This window comes from Staurois parvus, unplaced genomic scaffold (assembly GCF_062004578.1).
Source record: "Staurois parvus isolate SC_StPar_1 unplaced genomic scaffold, SC_StPar_1.0 ptg003737l, whole genome shotgun sequence".
In the NCBI taxonomy this organism is placed as follows: Eukaryota; Metazoa; Chordata; class Amphibia; order Anura; family Ranidae; genus Staurois; species Staurois parvus.
The window spans coordinates 39136-55188 of record NW_028321533.1 but is presented as its reverse complement, the minus strand read 5'-3'; the positions used below and the strand labels follow the sequence as shown (position 1 = coordinate 55188).

Below are 16053 nucleotides of genomic sequence, written 5' to 3'. Positions count from 1 at the left end.
GCCAATGACCATCTGGATGATCCAGAGGAGGCATGGGAGAAAGTCATGTGGTCAGATGAGACCAAAGTAGAACTTTTTGGTCTAAACTTCACTCGTCGTGTTTGGAGGAAAAAGAAGGATGAGTTGCATCCCAAGAACACCATCCCTACTGTGAAGCATGGGGGTGGTAACATCATGCTTTGGGGGTGCTTTTCTGCGAAGGGGACAGGAAGACTGCACTGTATTAAGGAGAGGATGAATGGGGCCATTTATTGTGAGATTTTCAGCAACAACCTCCTTCCCTCAGTCAGAGCATTGAAGATGGGTCGTGGCTGGGTCTTCCAACATGACAACGACCCGAAGCACACAGCCAGGAGAACCAAGGAGTGGCTCCGTAAGAAGCATATCAAGGTTGTGGAGTGGCCTAGCCAGTCTCCACACCTAAATCCAATAGAACATCTTTGGAGGGAGCTGAAACTCCGTGTTGCTCAGCGACAGCCCCGAAACCTGACAGATCTAGAGGAGATCGGTGTGGAGGAGTCGGCCAAAATCCCTGTTGCAGTGCAAACCTGGCCAAGGACTACAGGAAACGTCTGACCTCTGTAATTGCAGACAAAGGCTTCTGTACCAAATATTAACACGGATCTTCTCAGGGGTTCAAATACTTCTGTTCAGCCGTGCGAGACAAATACATTCTTTAAATACAATGTGATTTCCTGAATTCTGTCCTCAGAGTGGGAATCCCCTGCAATGTGAATGTCAGACCTCCATGATTTCTAAGTGGGAGAACTTGCAGAATCGGAGGGGGTTCAAATACTTCTGTTCCTCACTGTATATGACACCCGTTCAGGGCTCTTGCACCAAATCCATCTGTCAGCACCTGTGGTAGTGAACCCTTGTAGATACTCAACTTGGATTCCCCAGGGCACGGAGTCTAAGCCCCAGCCTGCTTCTTCATCAGAGCCCCTGGTACAGGCAGGAGATAGGTGGAAGGCCAGGCACAGGCAGGAGATAGGTGCAAGGCCAGGAACAAGCAGGAGATAGGTGCAAGGCCAGGAACAGGCAGGAGATAGGTGCAAGGCCAGGCACAGGCAGGAGATAGGTGCAAGGCCAGGCACAGGCAGGAGGTAGGTGCAAGGCCAGGCACAGGCAGGAATCAGCAGTACTAGGCAAGAGATATATGCAAGGTCTGCTGATAACAGGCAGGGGTCATCAACAAGCAGACAGCAGCAGTATTAGATAGGAGACTGGTGCAAGTTTAACACAGGCTATGGTCATCAGTAAGCAGGAATCATCAATAGGCAGGCAGCAGTACTAGGCAGGGATCATCAATAGGCAGGGATCATCAATAGGCAGGCAGCAGTACTAGGCAGGGATCATCAATAGGCAGGCAGCAGAAGTACTAGGCAGTGATCATCAATAGGCAGGCAGCAGTACTAGGCAGTGATCATCAATAGGCAGGCAGCAGTACTAGGCAGGGATCATCAATAGGCAGGCAGCAGAAGTACTAGGCAGGGATCATCAATAGGCAGGCAGCAGAAGTACTAGGCAGGGATCATCAATAGGCAGGCAGCAGTACTAGGCAGTGATCATCAATAGGCAGGCAGCAGTACTAGGCAGGGATCATCAATAGGCAGGCAGCAGAAGTACTAGGCAGGGATCATCAATAGGCAGGCAGCAGAAGTACTAGGCAGGGTTTATCAATAGGCAGGCAGCAGAAGTACTAGGCAGAGATCATCAATAGGCAGGCAGCAGAAGTACTAGGCAGGGATCATCAATAGGCAAGCAGCAGAAGTACTAGGCAGGGTTTATCAATAGGCAGGCCGCAGAAGTACTAGGCAGGGTTTATCACTAAGCAGGGATCAGCAGTAGGCAGGGATCATCAATAGACGGCAGCAGAAGTACTAGGCAGGGATCATCAATAGGCAGGGATCATCAATAGGCAGGCAGCAGAAGTACTAGGCAGGGATCATCAATAGGCAGGCAGCAGAAGTACTAGGCAGGGATCATCAATAGGCAGGCAGCAGCAGTACTAGCAGGGATCATCAATAGGCAGGCAGCAGCAGTACTAGGCAGGGATCATCAATAGGCAGGCAGCAGCAGTACTAGGCAGGGATTATCAATAGGCAGGCAGCAGCAGTACTAGCAGGGATCATCAATAGGCAGGCAGCAGCAGTACTAGGCAGAGATCATCAATAGGCAGGCAGCAGCAGTACTAGGCAGGGATCATCAATAGGCAGGCAGCAGCAGTACTAGGCAGGGATTATCAATAGCCAGGCAGCAGCAGTACTAGCAGGGATCATCAATAGGCAGGCAGCAGCAGTACTAGGCAGGGATTATCAATAGGCAGGCAGCAGCAGTACTAGCAGGGATCATCAATAGGCAGGCAGCAGCAGTACTAGCAGGGATCATCAATAGGCAGGCAGCAGCAGTACTAGGCAGTGATCATCAATAGGCAGGCAGCAGTACTAGGCAGGGATCATCAATAGGCAGGCAGCAGCAGTACTAGGCAGGGATCATCAATAGGCAGGCAGCAGAAGTACTAGGCAGTGATCATCAATAGGCAGGCAGCAGTACTAGGCAGGGATCATCAATAGGCAGGCAGCAGCAGTACTAGGCAGGGATCATCAATAGGCAGGCAGCAGAAGTACTAGGCAGGGATCATCAATAGGCAGGCAGCAGAAGTACTAGGCAGGGATCATCAATAGGCAGGCAGCAGAAGTACTAGGCAGTGATCATCAATAGGCAGGCAGCAGTACTAGGCAGGGATCATCAATAGGCAGGCAGCAGCAGTACTAGGCAGGGATCATCAATAGGCAGGCAGCAGAAGTACTAGGCAGGGATCATCAATAGGCAGGCAGCAGAAGTACTAGGCAGGGATCATCAATAGGCAGGGATCATCAATAGGCAGGCAGCAGAAGTACTAGGCAGAGATCATCAATAGGCAGGCAGCAGCAGTACTAGGCAGGGATCATCAATAGGCAGGCAGCAGCAGTACTAGCAGGGATCATCAATAGGCAGGCAGCAGCAGTACTAGGCAGGGATTATCAATAGGCAGGCAGCAGCAGTACTAGCAGGGATCATCAATAGGCAGGCAGCAGCAGTACTAGGCAGAGATCATCAATAGGCAGGCAGCAGAAGTACTAGGCAGGGATCATCAATAGGCAGGCAGCAGCAGTACTAATAGGGATTATCAATAGGCAGGCAGCAGCAGTACTAGGCAGGGATTATCAATAGGCAGGCAGCAGCAGTACTAGCAGGGATCATCAATAGGCAGGCAGCAGCAGTACTAGGCAGAGATCATCAATAGGCAGGCAGCAGCAGTACTAGGCAGGGATCATCAATAGGCAGGCAGCAGCAGTACTAGCAGGGATCATCAATAGGCAGGCAGCAGAAGTACTAGGCAGGGATCATCAATAGGCAGGCAGCAGAAGTACTAGGCAGTGATCATCAATAGGCAGGCAGCAGTACTAGGCAGGGATCATCAATAGGCAGGCAGCAGCAGTACTAGGCAGGGATCATCAATAGGCAGGCAGCAGAAGTACTAGGCAGGGATCATCAATAGGCAGGCAGCAGAAGTACTAGGCAGGGATCATCAATAGGCAGGCAGCAGTACTAGGCAGGGATCATCAATAGGCAGGCAGCAGAAGTACTAGGCAGGGATCATCAATAGGCAGGCAGCAGCAGTACTAGGCAGGGATCATCAATAGGCAGGCAGCAGAAGTACTAGGCAGAGATCATCAATAGGCAGGCAGCAGAAGTACTAGGCAGGGATCATCAATAGGCAGGCAGCAGAAGTACTAGGCAGGGTTTATCAATAGGCAGGCAGCAGAAGTACTAGGCAGGGTTTATCAATAGGCAGGCAGCAGCAGTACTAGCAGGGATCATCAATAGGCAGGCAGCAGCAGTACTAGGCAGGGTTCATCAATAGGCAGCAGCAGTACTAGCAGGGATCATCAATAGACAGGCAGCAGCAGTACTAGGCAGGGATTATCAATAGGCAGGCAGCAGCAGTACTAGCAGGGATCATCAATAGGCAGGCAGCAGCAGTACTAGCAGGGATCATCAATAGGCAGGCAGCAGTAGTACTAGGCAGGGATTATCAATAGGCAGGCAGCAGCAGTACTAGCAGGGATCATCAATAGGCAGGCAGCAGCAGTACTAGCAGGGATCATCAATAGGCAGGCAGCAGCAGTACTAGCAGGCAGCAGAAGTACTAGGCAGAGATCATCAATAGGCAGGAAGCAGAAGTACTAGGCAGTGATCATCAATAGGCAGGCAGCAGTACTAGGCAGGGATCATCAATAGGCAGGCAGCAGCAGTACTAGGCAGGGATCATCAATAGGCAGGCAGCAGAAGTACTAGGCAGTGATCATCAATAGGCAGGCAGCAGTACTAGGCAGGGATCATCAATAGGCAGGCAGCAGCAGTACTAGGCAGGGATCATCAATAGGCAGGCAGCAGAAGTACTAGGCAGGGATCATCAATAGGCAGGCAGCAGAAGTACTAGGCAGGGATCATCAATAGGCAGGCAGCAGTACTAGGCAGGGATCATCAATAGGCAGGGATCATCAATAGGCAGGCAGCAGAAGTACTAGGCAGGGATCATCAATAGGCAGGCAGCAGCAGTACTAGGCAGGGATCATCAATAGGCAGGCAGCAGCAGTACTAGGCAGGGATCATCAATAGGCAGGCAGCAGCAGTACTAGGCAGAGATCATCAATAGGCAGGCAGCAGAAGTACTAGGCAGGGATCATCAATAGGCAGGCAGCAGCAGTACTAGGCAGGGATTATCAATAGCCAGGCAGCAGCAGTACTAGCAGGGATCATCAATAGACAGGCAGCAGCAGTACTAGGCAGGGATTATCAATAGGCAGGCAGCAGCAGTACTAGCAGGGATCATCAATAGGCAGGCAGCAGCAGTACTAGCAGGGATCATCAATAGGCAGGCAGCAGCAGTACTAGCAGGGATCATCAATAGGCAGGCAGCAGCAGTACTAGGCAGGGATCATCAATAGGCAGGCAGCAGAAGTACTAGGCAGAGATCATCAATAGGCAGGAAGCAGAAGTACTAGGCAGTGATCATCAATAGGCAGGCAGCAGTACTAGGCAGGGATCATCAATAGGCAGGCAGCAGCAGTACTAGGCAGGGATCATCAATAGGCAGGCAGCAGTACTAGGCAGGGATCATCAATAGGCAGGCAGCAGTACTAGGCAGGGATCATCAATAGGCAGGCAGCAGAAGTACTAGGCAGTGATCATCAATAGGCAGGCAGCAGTACTAGGCAGGGATCATCAATAGGCAGGCAGCAGCAGTACTAGGCAGGGATCATCAATAGGCAGGCAGCAGCAGTACTAGGCAGGGATCATCAATAGGCAGGCAGCAGAAGTACTAGGCAGGGATCATCAATAGGCAGGCAGCAGAAGTAATAGGCAGGGATCATCAATAGGCAGGCAGCAGAAGTACTAGGCAGGGATCATCAATAGGCAGGCAGCAGTACTAGGCAGGGATCATCAATAGGCAGGCAGCAGAAGTACTAGGCAGGGATCATCAATAGGCAGGCAGCAGTACTAGGCAGGGATCATCAATAGGCAGGCAGCAGCAGTACTAGGCAGGGATCATCAATAGGCAGGCAGCAGAAGTACTAGGCAGTGATCATCAATAGGCAGGCAGCAGTACTAGGCAGGGATCATCAATAGGCAGGCAGCAGCAGTACTAGGCAGGGATCATCAATAGGCAGGCAGCAGCAGTACTAGGCAGGGATCATCAATAGGCAGGCAGCAGAAGTACTAGGCAGGGATCATCAATAGGCAGGCAGCAGAAGTAATAGGCAGGGATCATCAATAGGCAGGCAGCAGCAGTACTAGGCAGGGTTTATCAATAGGCAGGCAGCAGAAGTACTAGGCAGGGTTTATCACTAGGCAGGGATCAGCAGTAGGCAGGGATCATCAATAGACAGCAGCAGAAGTACTAGGCAGGGATCATCAATAGGCAGGGATCATCAATAGGCAGGCAGCAGAAGTACTAGGCAGAGATCATCAATAGGCAGGCAGCAGCAGTACTAGGCAGGGATCATCAATAGGCAGGCAGCAGCAGTACTAGCAGGGATCATCAATAGGCAGGCAGCAGCAGTACTAGGCAGGGATCATCAATAGGCAGGCAGCAGCAGTACTAGCAGGGATCATCAATAGGCAGGCAGCAGCAGTACTAGGCAGAGATCATCAATAGGCAGGCAGCAGAAGTACTAGGCAGGGATCATCAATAGGCAGGCAGCAGCAGTACTAATAGGGATTATCAATAGGCAGGCAGCAGCAGTACTAGGCAGGGATTATCAATAGGCAGGCAGCAGCAGTACTAGCAGGGATCATCAATAGGCAGGCAGCAGCAGTACTAGGCAGAGATCATCAATAGGCAGGCAGCAGCAGTACTAGGCAGGGATCATCAATAGGCAGGCAGCAGCAGTACTAGCAGGGATCATCAATAGGCAGGCAGCAGCAGTACTAGGCAGGGATTATCAATAGGCAGGCAGGCAGCAGCAGTACTAGCAGGGATCATCAATAGGCAGGCAGCAGCAGTACTAGCAGGGATCATCAATAGGCAGGCAGCAGCAGTACTAGGCAGGGATCATCAATAGACAGGCAGCAGCAGTACTAGGCAGGGATTATCAATAGGCAGGCAGCAGCAGTACTAGCAGGGATCATCAATAGGCAGGCAGCAGCAGTACTAGGCAGAGATCATCAATAGGCAGGCAGCAGAAGTACTAGGCAGGGATCATCAATAGGCAGGCAGCAGCAGTACTAGCAGGGATCATCAATAGGCAGGCAGCAGCAGTACTAGGCAGGGATTATCAATAGGCAGGCAGCAGCAGTACTAGCAGGGATCATCAATAGGCAGGCAGCAGCAGTACTAGCAAGGATCATCAATAGGCAGGCAGCAGCAGTACTAGGCAGGGATCATCAATAGACAGGCAGCAGCAGTACTAGGCAGGGATTATCAATAGGCAGGCAGCAGCAGTACTAGCAGGGATCATCAATAGGCAGGCAGCAGCAGTACTAGCAGGGATCATCAATAGGCAGGCAGAAGCAGTACAGGCAGGGATCATCAATAAGCAGGCAGCAGCAGTACTAGCAGGGATCATCAATAGGCAGGCAGCAGCAGTACTAGCAGGGATCATCAATAGGCAGGCAGCAGCAGTACTAGCAGGGATCATCAATAGGCAGGCAGCAGCAGTACTAGCTGGGATCATCAATAGGCAGGAAGCAGAAGTACTAGGCAGGGATCATCAATAGGCAGGCAGCAGTACTAGGCAGGGATCATCAATAGGCAGGCAGCAGAAGTACTAGGCAGGGATCATCAATAGGCAGGCAGCAGTACTAGGCAGGGATCATCAATAGGCAGGCAGCAGCAGTACTAGGCAGGGATCATCAATAGGCAGGCAGCAGAAGTACTAGGCAGTGATCATCAATAGGCAGGCAGCAGTACTAGGCAGGGATCATCAATAGGCAGGCAGCAGCAGTACTAGGCAGGGATCATCAATAGGCAGGCAGCAGCAGTACTAGGCAGGGATCATCAATAGGCAGGCAGCAGAAGTACTAGGCAGGGATCATCAATAGGCAGGCAGCAGAAGTAATAGGCAGGGATCATCAATAGGCAGGCAGCAGCAGTACTAGGCAGGGTTTATCAATAGGCAGGCAGCAGAAGTACTAGGCAGGGTTTATCACTAGGCAGGGATCAGCAGTAGGCAGGGATCATCAATAGACAGCAGCAGAAGTACTAGGCAGGGATCATCAATAGGCAGGGATCATCAATAGGCAGGCAGCAGAAGTACTAGGCAGAGATCATCAATAGGCAGGCAGCAGCAGTACTAGGCAGGGATCATCAATAGGCAGGCAGCAGCAGTACTAGCAGGGATCATCAATAGGCAGGCAGCAGCAGTACTAGGCAGGGATTATCAATAGGCAGGCAGCAGCAGTACTAGCAGGGATCATCAATAGGCAGGCAGCAGCAGTACTAGGCAGAGATCATCAATAGGCAGGCAGCAGAAGTACTAGGCAGGGATCATCAATAGGCAGGCAGCAGCAGTACTAATAGGGATTATCAATAGGCAGGCAGCAGCAGTACTAGGCAGGGATTATCAATAGGCAGGCAGCAGCAGTACTAGCAGGGATCATCAATAGGCAGGCAGCAGCAGTACTAGGCAGAGATCATCAATAGGCAGGCAGCAGCAGTACTAGGCAGGGATCATCAATAGGCAGGCAGCAGCAGTACTAGCAGGGATCATCAATAGGCAGGCAGCAGCAGTACTAGGCAGGGATTATCAATAGGCAGGCAGGCAGCAGCAGTACTAGCAGGGATCATCAATAGGCAGGCAGCAGCAGTACTAGCAGGGATCATCAATAGGCAGGCAGCAGCAGTACTAGGCAGGGATCATCAATAGACAGGCAGCAGCAGTACTAGGCAGGGATTATCAATAGGCAGGCAGCAGCAGTACTAGCAGGGATCATCAATAGGCAGAGATCATCAATAGGCAGGCAGCAGAAGTACTAGGCAGGGATCATCAATAGGCAGGCAGCAGCAGTACTAGCAGGGATCATCAATAGGCAGGCAGCAGCAGTACTAGGCAGGGATTATCAATAGGCAGGCAGCAGCAGTACTAGCAGGGATCATCAATAGGCAGGCAGCAGCAGTACTAGCAAGGATCATCAATAGGCAGGCAGCAGCAGTACTAGGCAGGGATCATCAATAGACAGGCAGCAGCAGTACTAGGCAGGGATTATCAATAGGCAGGCAGCAGCAGTACTAGCAGGGATCATCAATAGGCAGGCAGCAGCAGTACTAGCAGGGATCATCAATAGGCAGGCAGAAGCAGTACAGGCAGGGATCATCAATAAGCAGGCAGCAGCAGTACTAGCAGGGATCATCAATAGGCAGGCAGCAGCAGTACTAGCAGGGATCATCAATAGGCAGGAAGCAGAAGTACTAGCAGGGATCATCAATAGGCAGGCAGCAGCAGTACTAGCAGGGATCATCAATAGGCAGGAAGCAGAAGTACTAGGCAGGGATCATCAATAGGCAGGCAGCAGTACTAGGCAGGGATCATCAATAGGCAGGCAGCAGAAGTACTAGGCAGGGATCATCAATAGGCAGGCAGCAGTACTAGGCAGGGATCATCAATAGGCAGGCAGCAGCAGTACTAGGCAGGGATCATCAATAGGCAGGCAGCAGAAGTACTAGGCAGTGATCATCAATAGGCAGGCAGCAGTACTAGGCAGGGATCATCAATAGGCAGGCAGCAGCAGTACTAGGCAGGGATCATCAATAGGCAGGCAGCAGCAGTACTAGGCAGGGATCATCAATAGGCAGGCAGCAGAAGTACTAGGCAGGGTTTATCACTAGGCAGGGATCATCAATAGACAGCAGCAGAAGTACTAGGCAGAGATCATCAATAGGCAGGCAGCAGCAGTACTAGGCAGGGATCATCAATAGGCAGGCAGCAGCAGTACTAGCAGGGATCATCAATAGGCAGGCAGCAGCAGTACTAGGCAGGGATTATCAATAGGCAGGCAGCAGCAGTACTAGCAGGGATCATCAATAGGCAGGCAGCAGCAGTACTAGGCAGAGATCATCAATAGGCAGGCAGCAGAAGTACTAGGCAGGGATCATCAATAGGCAGGCAGCAGCAGTACTAGCAGGGATCATCAATAGGCAGGCAGCAGCAGTACTAGGCAGGGATTATCAATAGGCAGGCAGCAGCAGTACTAGCAGGGATCATCAATAGGCAGGCAGCAGCAGTACTAGGCAGAGATCATCAATAGGCAGGCAGCAGCAGTACTAGGCAGGGATCATCAATAGGCAGGCAGCAGCAGTACTAGCAGGGATCATCAATAGGCAGGCAGCAGCAGTACTAGGCAGGGATTATCAATAGGCAGGCAGGCAGCAGCAGTACTAGCAGGGATCATCAATAGGCAGGCAGCAGCAGTACTAGCAGGGATCATCAATAGGCAGGCAGCAGCAGTACTAGGCAGGGATCATCAATAGACAGGCAGCAGCAGTACTAGGCAGGGATTATCAATAGGCAGGCAGCAGCAGTACTAGGCAGAGATCATCAATAGGCAGGCAGCAGAAGTACTAGGCAGGGATCATCAATAGGCAGGCAGCAGCAGTACTAGCAGGGATCATCAATAGGCAGGCAGCAGCAGTACTAGGCAGGGATTATCAATAGGCAGGCAGCAGCAGTACTAGCAGGGATCATCAATAGGCAGGCAGCAGCAGTACTAGCAAGGATCATCAATAGGCAGGCAGCAGCAGTACTAGGCAGGGATCATCAATAGACAGGCAGCAGCAGTACTAGGCAGGGATTATCAATAGGCAGGCAGCAGCAGTACTAGCAGGGATCATCAATAGGCAGGCAGCAGCAGTACTAGCAGGGATCATCAATAGGCAGGCAGAAGCAGTACAGGCAGGGATCATCAATAAGCAGGCAGCAGCAGTACTAGCAGGGATCATCAATAGGCAGGCAGCAGCAGTACTAGCAGGGATCATCAATAGGCAGGAAGCAGAAGTACTAGGCAGTGATCATCAATAGTCCATATCAGCTGATTCATATCTTTTTAAGCCCTGATGAAGGGGGGCGGGGTGGGGCCCCCAAATTGCATTGGATGTGGCACTAATTATATGCTTCGGATTAAACCACATTTTTGGAAATAAAGTAGAAAAGTCATTCCGAGGCAGGAAAGTCTGTAAAATTCTCTCTGTTTTCTGATATTAGAGCGGTTTTTAATCAAATATCTGAAAACTGGATTTATTCAGAACCGTCCAGAACTGAGACCCAGATGGTGATCTCCAAAAGGCTCCAATAGAAGCAGTTCATTCTGCCGTGCTTTGCACTCGTCATCGTGTTCTAATCGCTGTGCCTGGAATCATTCATTTTCTATAAAAGTAAAAGGAATCTTAGTGACACCGTCTCCGGCTGTTACATGTGGCGGATCTTTTGTTGCAGATCATCGACAAGAGTAAGAGAGATCCGTCAGAAGAGATTGAGATCTTGATGCGGTACGGACAGCATCCGAACATCATCACCCTAAAAGACGTAAGTGACCCCCACCTCGGGGGGTCCGTCCATTTATCTGACACAGGGTTCAGCTTCTCCGGCCTTGTTCCTGAGGTGGGACTGAAGTCTCCCGCCAAGAGTTAGTAGTTCAGATGAAGTAGAAGGCATTATGAAAGCCCAACCCAGAACGTTGTCCTTTTCATGGAGGCTCCAACCAGCTGCTGACAGACTTTCTGCTAAATTTATTTATTTATTTCAGGTACTTATACAGCGCCGTCAATTTACGCCGCACTTTATATATATATATATATATACACAGTGGGGGTGGAAAGTTTGGGCACCCCAGCTAAATATTTGTATTAATGTGCATAAAGAAGCCAAGGAAAGATGGAAAAATCTCCAAAAGGCATCAAATTCCAGATTAGACATTCTTATAATATGTCAACAAAAGTTAGATTTTATTTCCATCATTTACACTTTCAAAATAACAGAAAACAAAAAAATGGCGTCTGCACAAGTTTGGGCCCCCTGCAGAGTTAATATCTTGTACTGCCCCCTTTGGCAAGTATCACGGCTTGTAAACGCTTTTTGTAGCCAGCCAAGAGTCTTTCAGTTCTTGTTTGAGGTATCTTTGCCCATTCTTTCTTACAAAAGTCTTCCAGTTCTTTGAGATTTCTGGGCTGTCTGTCACGCACGGCTCTTTTAAGGTCTATCCATAGATTTTCAATGATGTTGAGGTCAGGAGATTGTGAAGGCCATGGCAAAACCTTCAGTTTACGCCTCTTGATGTAATCCCCCGTGGATTTCGAGGTGTGTTTAGGATCATTATCCATTTGTAGAAGCCATCCTCTCTTTAACTTCAGCTTTTTCACAGATGGCATCAAGTTACCATCCAAAATTTGCTGAAATTTTATTGAATCCATTTTTCCTTCTACTCGTGAGATGTTCCCTGTGCCACTGGCTGCAACACAACCCCAAAGCATGATTGATCCAACCCCATGCTTAACAGTTGGACAGAGGTTCTTTTCATTCAATTCTGTGCCCCTTCTTCTCCAAACGTACCTTTGCTCATTCCGGCCAAAAAGTTCAATTTTAACCTCATCGGTCCACAGAACTTGTTTCCAAAATGCATCAGGCTTGTCTATATGTTCATTTGCAAAGTTCAAACGATGATTTTTGTGGTGAGGACGTAGAAGAGGTTTTCTTCTGATGACTCTTCCATGAAGACCATATTTGTACAAGTATCTCTTTATAGTGGAATAGTGACCACAACTCCAGCGTCTGCCAGATCTTTCTGGAGGGATCGTGCAGTCAAACGTGGGTTTTGAATTGTTTTTCTCACAATCCTGCGAGCTGTTCTGTCTGATATTTTTCTTGGTCTTCCAGATCTTGCTTTAACTTCCACTGTTCCTGATGACTGCCATTTCTTAATGACATTCCGAACAGAGGATATTGACATCTGAAAACGCTTTGCTATCTTCTTATAGCCTTCTCCAGCTTTGTGAGCGTCAACTATTTTCAGTTTCAGTTTTCTAGACAACTGCTTAGAAGAACCCATGGTGCTGATTGTTGGGGCAAGGTCAGATGAGTCGGGGCATTTAAAACCTTTGAGATTGACATCACCTGGTCTTCCCAGACGATGATTGAGAACAATCCATGACACTGGCAGGTCTCAGCTTGGCAAAGGGGGCAGTGCATGCTATAAATTCTGCAGGGGGCCCAAACTTTTGCAGACGCCATTTTTTTGTTTTCTGTTATTTTGAAAGTGTAAATGATGGAAATAAAATCTAACTTTTGTTGACATATTATAAGAATGTCTAATCTGTAATTTGATGCCTTTTGGAGATTTTTCCATCTTTCCTTGGCTTCTTTATGCACATTAATACAAATTTCTAGCTGGGGTGCCCAAACTTTCCATCCCCACTGTATATATTTTACATTCACATCAGTCCCCGCCCCCGAGGAGCGGAAGTGCCAGGTGGAAGTGCTAACCATTTAGCCACTGTGCTGCCCACATCTCTTAACTTGCTGTAAAAAAAACTAATTTCTTGTATAGGTGAGGCAAAATTCCCATTGTACAGGTGTGACGGCGCGCCCATGCATCTGCTGAGGTGTGCACCATGCGATTCTCGCATGTAGGGCGGCCCATTCACTTCCATTCAGAACCTAGCCTAAAGCGGACCTTCACCCTCTTTGACTTTTTATTGTTCCCCCTCCCCAGTTACACAATTTATTTATTTCAGGTATTTATATAGCGCCGTCAATTTACACAGCACTTTACATATATATTGTACATTCACATCAGTCCCCGCCCCCGAGGAGCGTACAATCTAAGGAATACCCAGAGGAAAACCACACAGGCACAGGGAGAACATGCAAACTCCAGGCAGGTGGTGCCGTGGGTGGGATTTGAACCAACGACCCGAGTACTGGCGGAAGTGCTAACCACTTAGCCACTGTGCTGCCCATTCGTTGTATAGGGTAGGCAAGATTCACACTGTACAGGTGGGGTGGGGCGGCCATGCGTCTCCTGAGGAGTGCACCATGCGATTCGGTGCGGTGCAATTTTGGAAAAGGATCTACGACATCTTTTTTGCGTTTCTCGCATGTAGGGCGGCCCATTCAGAACCTAGCCTAAAGCAGACTAGCCAAAACAAAGGCAAAGCACACCTTCGCCCCCTTTGTCTTTTTATTGTTTTCCTGTTCCCCTTCCCAGTTACACAATTTATTTATTTTATTTATTTCAGGTACTTGTATAGCGCCGTAATTTATGCGTTCACATAAGTCCCCGCCCCCGAGGAGCATACAATCTTACGATCTAGGTTAGGCAAGATTCACACCGTACAGGTGTGATGGAGCGCCCATGCATCAATTTATTTATTACACAATTTATTTTATTTATTTCAGGTACTTATATAGCGCCGTCAATTTACGCAGCACTTTACATAAATATTGTACATTCACATCAGTCCCCGCCCCCGAGCAGCGTACAATCTAAGGTCCCTAACTCACATTCATACATACACATACTAGATCCAATTTAGACAGGAGCCAATTCACCTCCCGCATGTCTTTGGAGTGTGGAAGGAAACCGGATCACCCGGAGAAAACCCACGCAGGCACAGGGAGAACATGCAAACTCCAGGCAGGTGGTGCCATGGTTGGGATTCGAACCAATGACCCGAGTACTGCCAGGTGGAAGTGTTAGCCACTGTGCTGCCCAATCAAATATTTAAATTATTTTTCATATTGTAAAACACCTTTTTTGGTGGTATCGGGACCCGCACTTCCGGCTTTCATGGCTGGGCCAGAATAATGTTCCCCTTTTCCTGAGGCCTCCTTGGATACTCACGTCACACATCCCAAGATGCTTTGGGGCCATTTCCACAACATTGTGAATGTGCTGGGCAATTTCCACCGTACTGAGCATGCGCCGCAGTGCATCCTCGAGGGGTTCTTGAAGCAAGCCCCCCGGATGATGCACGGCATCGCATGCCCAGCGTTCTGGAGATGGCCCCGGGGCATCCTGGGATGTGCGACATCAAGTTCCCAAGGAGCCTTCAGACAGAGGAGAAGAGAATTGGGGAGAAAGCCAGAAGTGTGGCTCCCGGGCCCCTGATGACGTAAGAGGAGATTGTGGCGGTTTAGGACCCCACGTAGCACAACGGAACCTCGGATTACACTAGACAGCTCTGGATTCATAGGGTCAGGGACCACGATTATACGACAACCCAGGTAAGAGGGTAAAGGAATTACAATGTATGGGGTGGGGGGGGGACTCCTTCATAAAGCTCCAATGCTTGTGCTCTATGGGGTGGATGAATGTAAACGCACATCTGATAGACAGCTGGGGATGGATTCCTAGTCATCTGTTTTTAGCAGATTGGATGAGATGCAGGCCGGTGTAAGCAGACACATGTGCATTCCCATAGAGAACATGGGTTGTCCGATCAGTCCGCCCTTCTGAGTGGGCCCTTAGATGTGTTACAGCACAAGGAAACTGGAAATAGTTCAGTGTATAGAAGCCGCCTGCTCAGAATCCGGACCCCCTGCTCTCCCGGACCCCGCATTCACTGTATCCGCCCCCCCCCGGATCCCACATTCACTGTATCCGCTCTCCCCGGACCCCGCATTCACTGTATCCGCCCCCCCCGGACCCCGCATTCACTATATCCGCTCTCCCCGGACCCTGCATTCACTATATCCGCTCTCCCCGGACCCCGCATTCACTATATCCGCTCTCCCCGGACCCCGCATTCACTATATCCGCTCTCCCCGGACCCCGCATTCACTATATCCGCTCTCCCCGGACCCCGCATTCACTATATCCGCTCTCCCCGGACCCCGCATTCACTATATCCGCTCTCCCCGGACCCCGCATTCACTATATCCGCTCTCCCCAGACACCGCATTCACTGTATCCGCTCTCCCCGGACCCCGCATTCACTATATCCGCTCTCCCCGGACCCCGCATTCACTATATCCGCTCTCCCCGGACCCCGCATTCCCTATATCCGCTCTCCCCGGACCCCGCATTCACTATATCCGCTCCTCCCGGACCCCGCATTCCCTATATCCGCTCTCCCCGGACCCCGCATTCACTGTATCCGCTCTCCCCGGACCCCGCATTCACTATATCCGCTCTCCCCGGACCCCGCATTCACTATATCCGCTCTCCCCGGACCCCGCATTCACTATATCTGCTCTCCCCGGACCCCGCATTCACTATATCCGCTCTCCCCGGACCCCGCATTCAGTATATCCCCTCTCCCCGGACCCCGCATTCACTATATCCGCTCTCCCCGGACGCCGCTCTCCCCGGACCCCGCATTCACTATATCCGCTCTCCCCGGACCCCGCATTCACTATATCCGCTCTCCCCGGACCCCGCATTCACTATATCCGCTCTCCCCGGACCCCGCATTCACTATATCTGCTCTCCTTGGACCCCGCATTCACTATATCCGCTCTCCCCGGACCCCGCATTCACTATATCCGCTCTCCCCGGACCCCGCATTCACTA

General features: G+C 50.3%; 1 protein-coding gene across 1 annotated transcript in view; it reads left to right on the top strand.

Moving 5' to 3' along the window:
- Positions 1-16053, top strand: part of LOC149427463 (ribosomal protein S6 kinase alpha-6) — a 71115-nt gene that overhangs the window by 17720 nt on the left and 37342 nt on the right. Inside the window, exon 9 of the mRNA XM_089668003.1 lies at positions 10980-11069. Coding sequence (XP_089524129.1) covers positions 10980-11069 — 90 coding nt within the window. The remainder of the gene's footprint in view (positions 1-10979; positions 11070-16053) is intronic.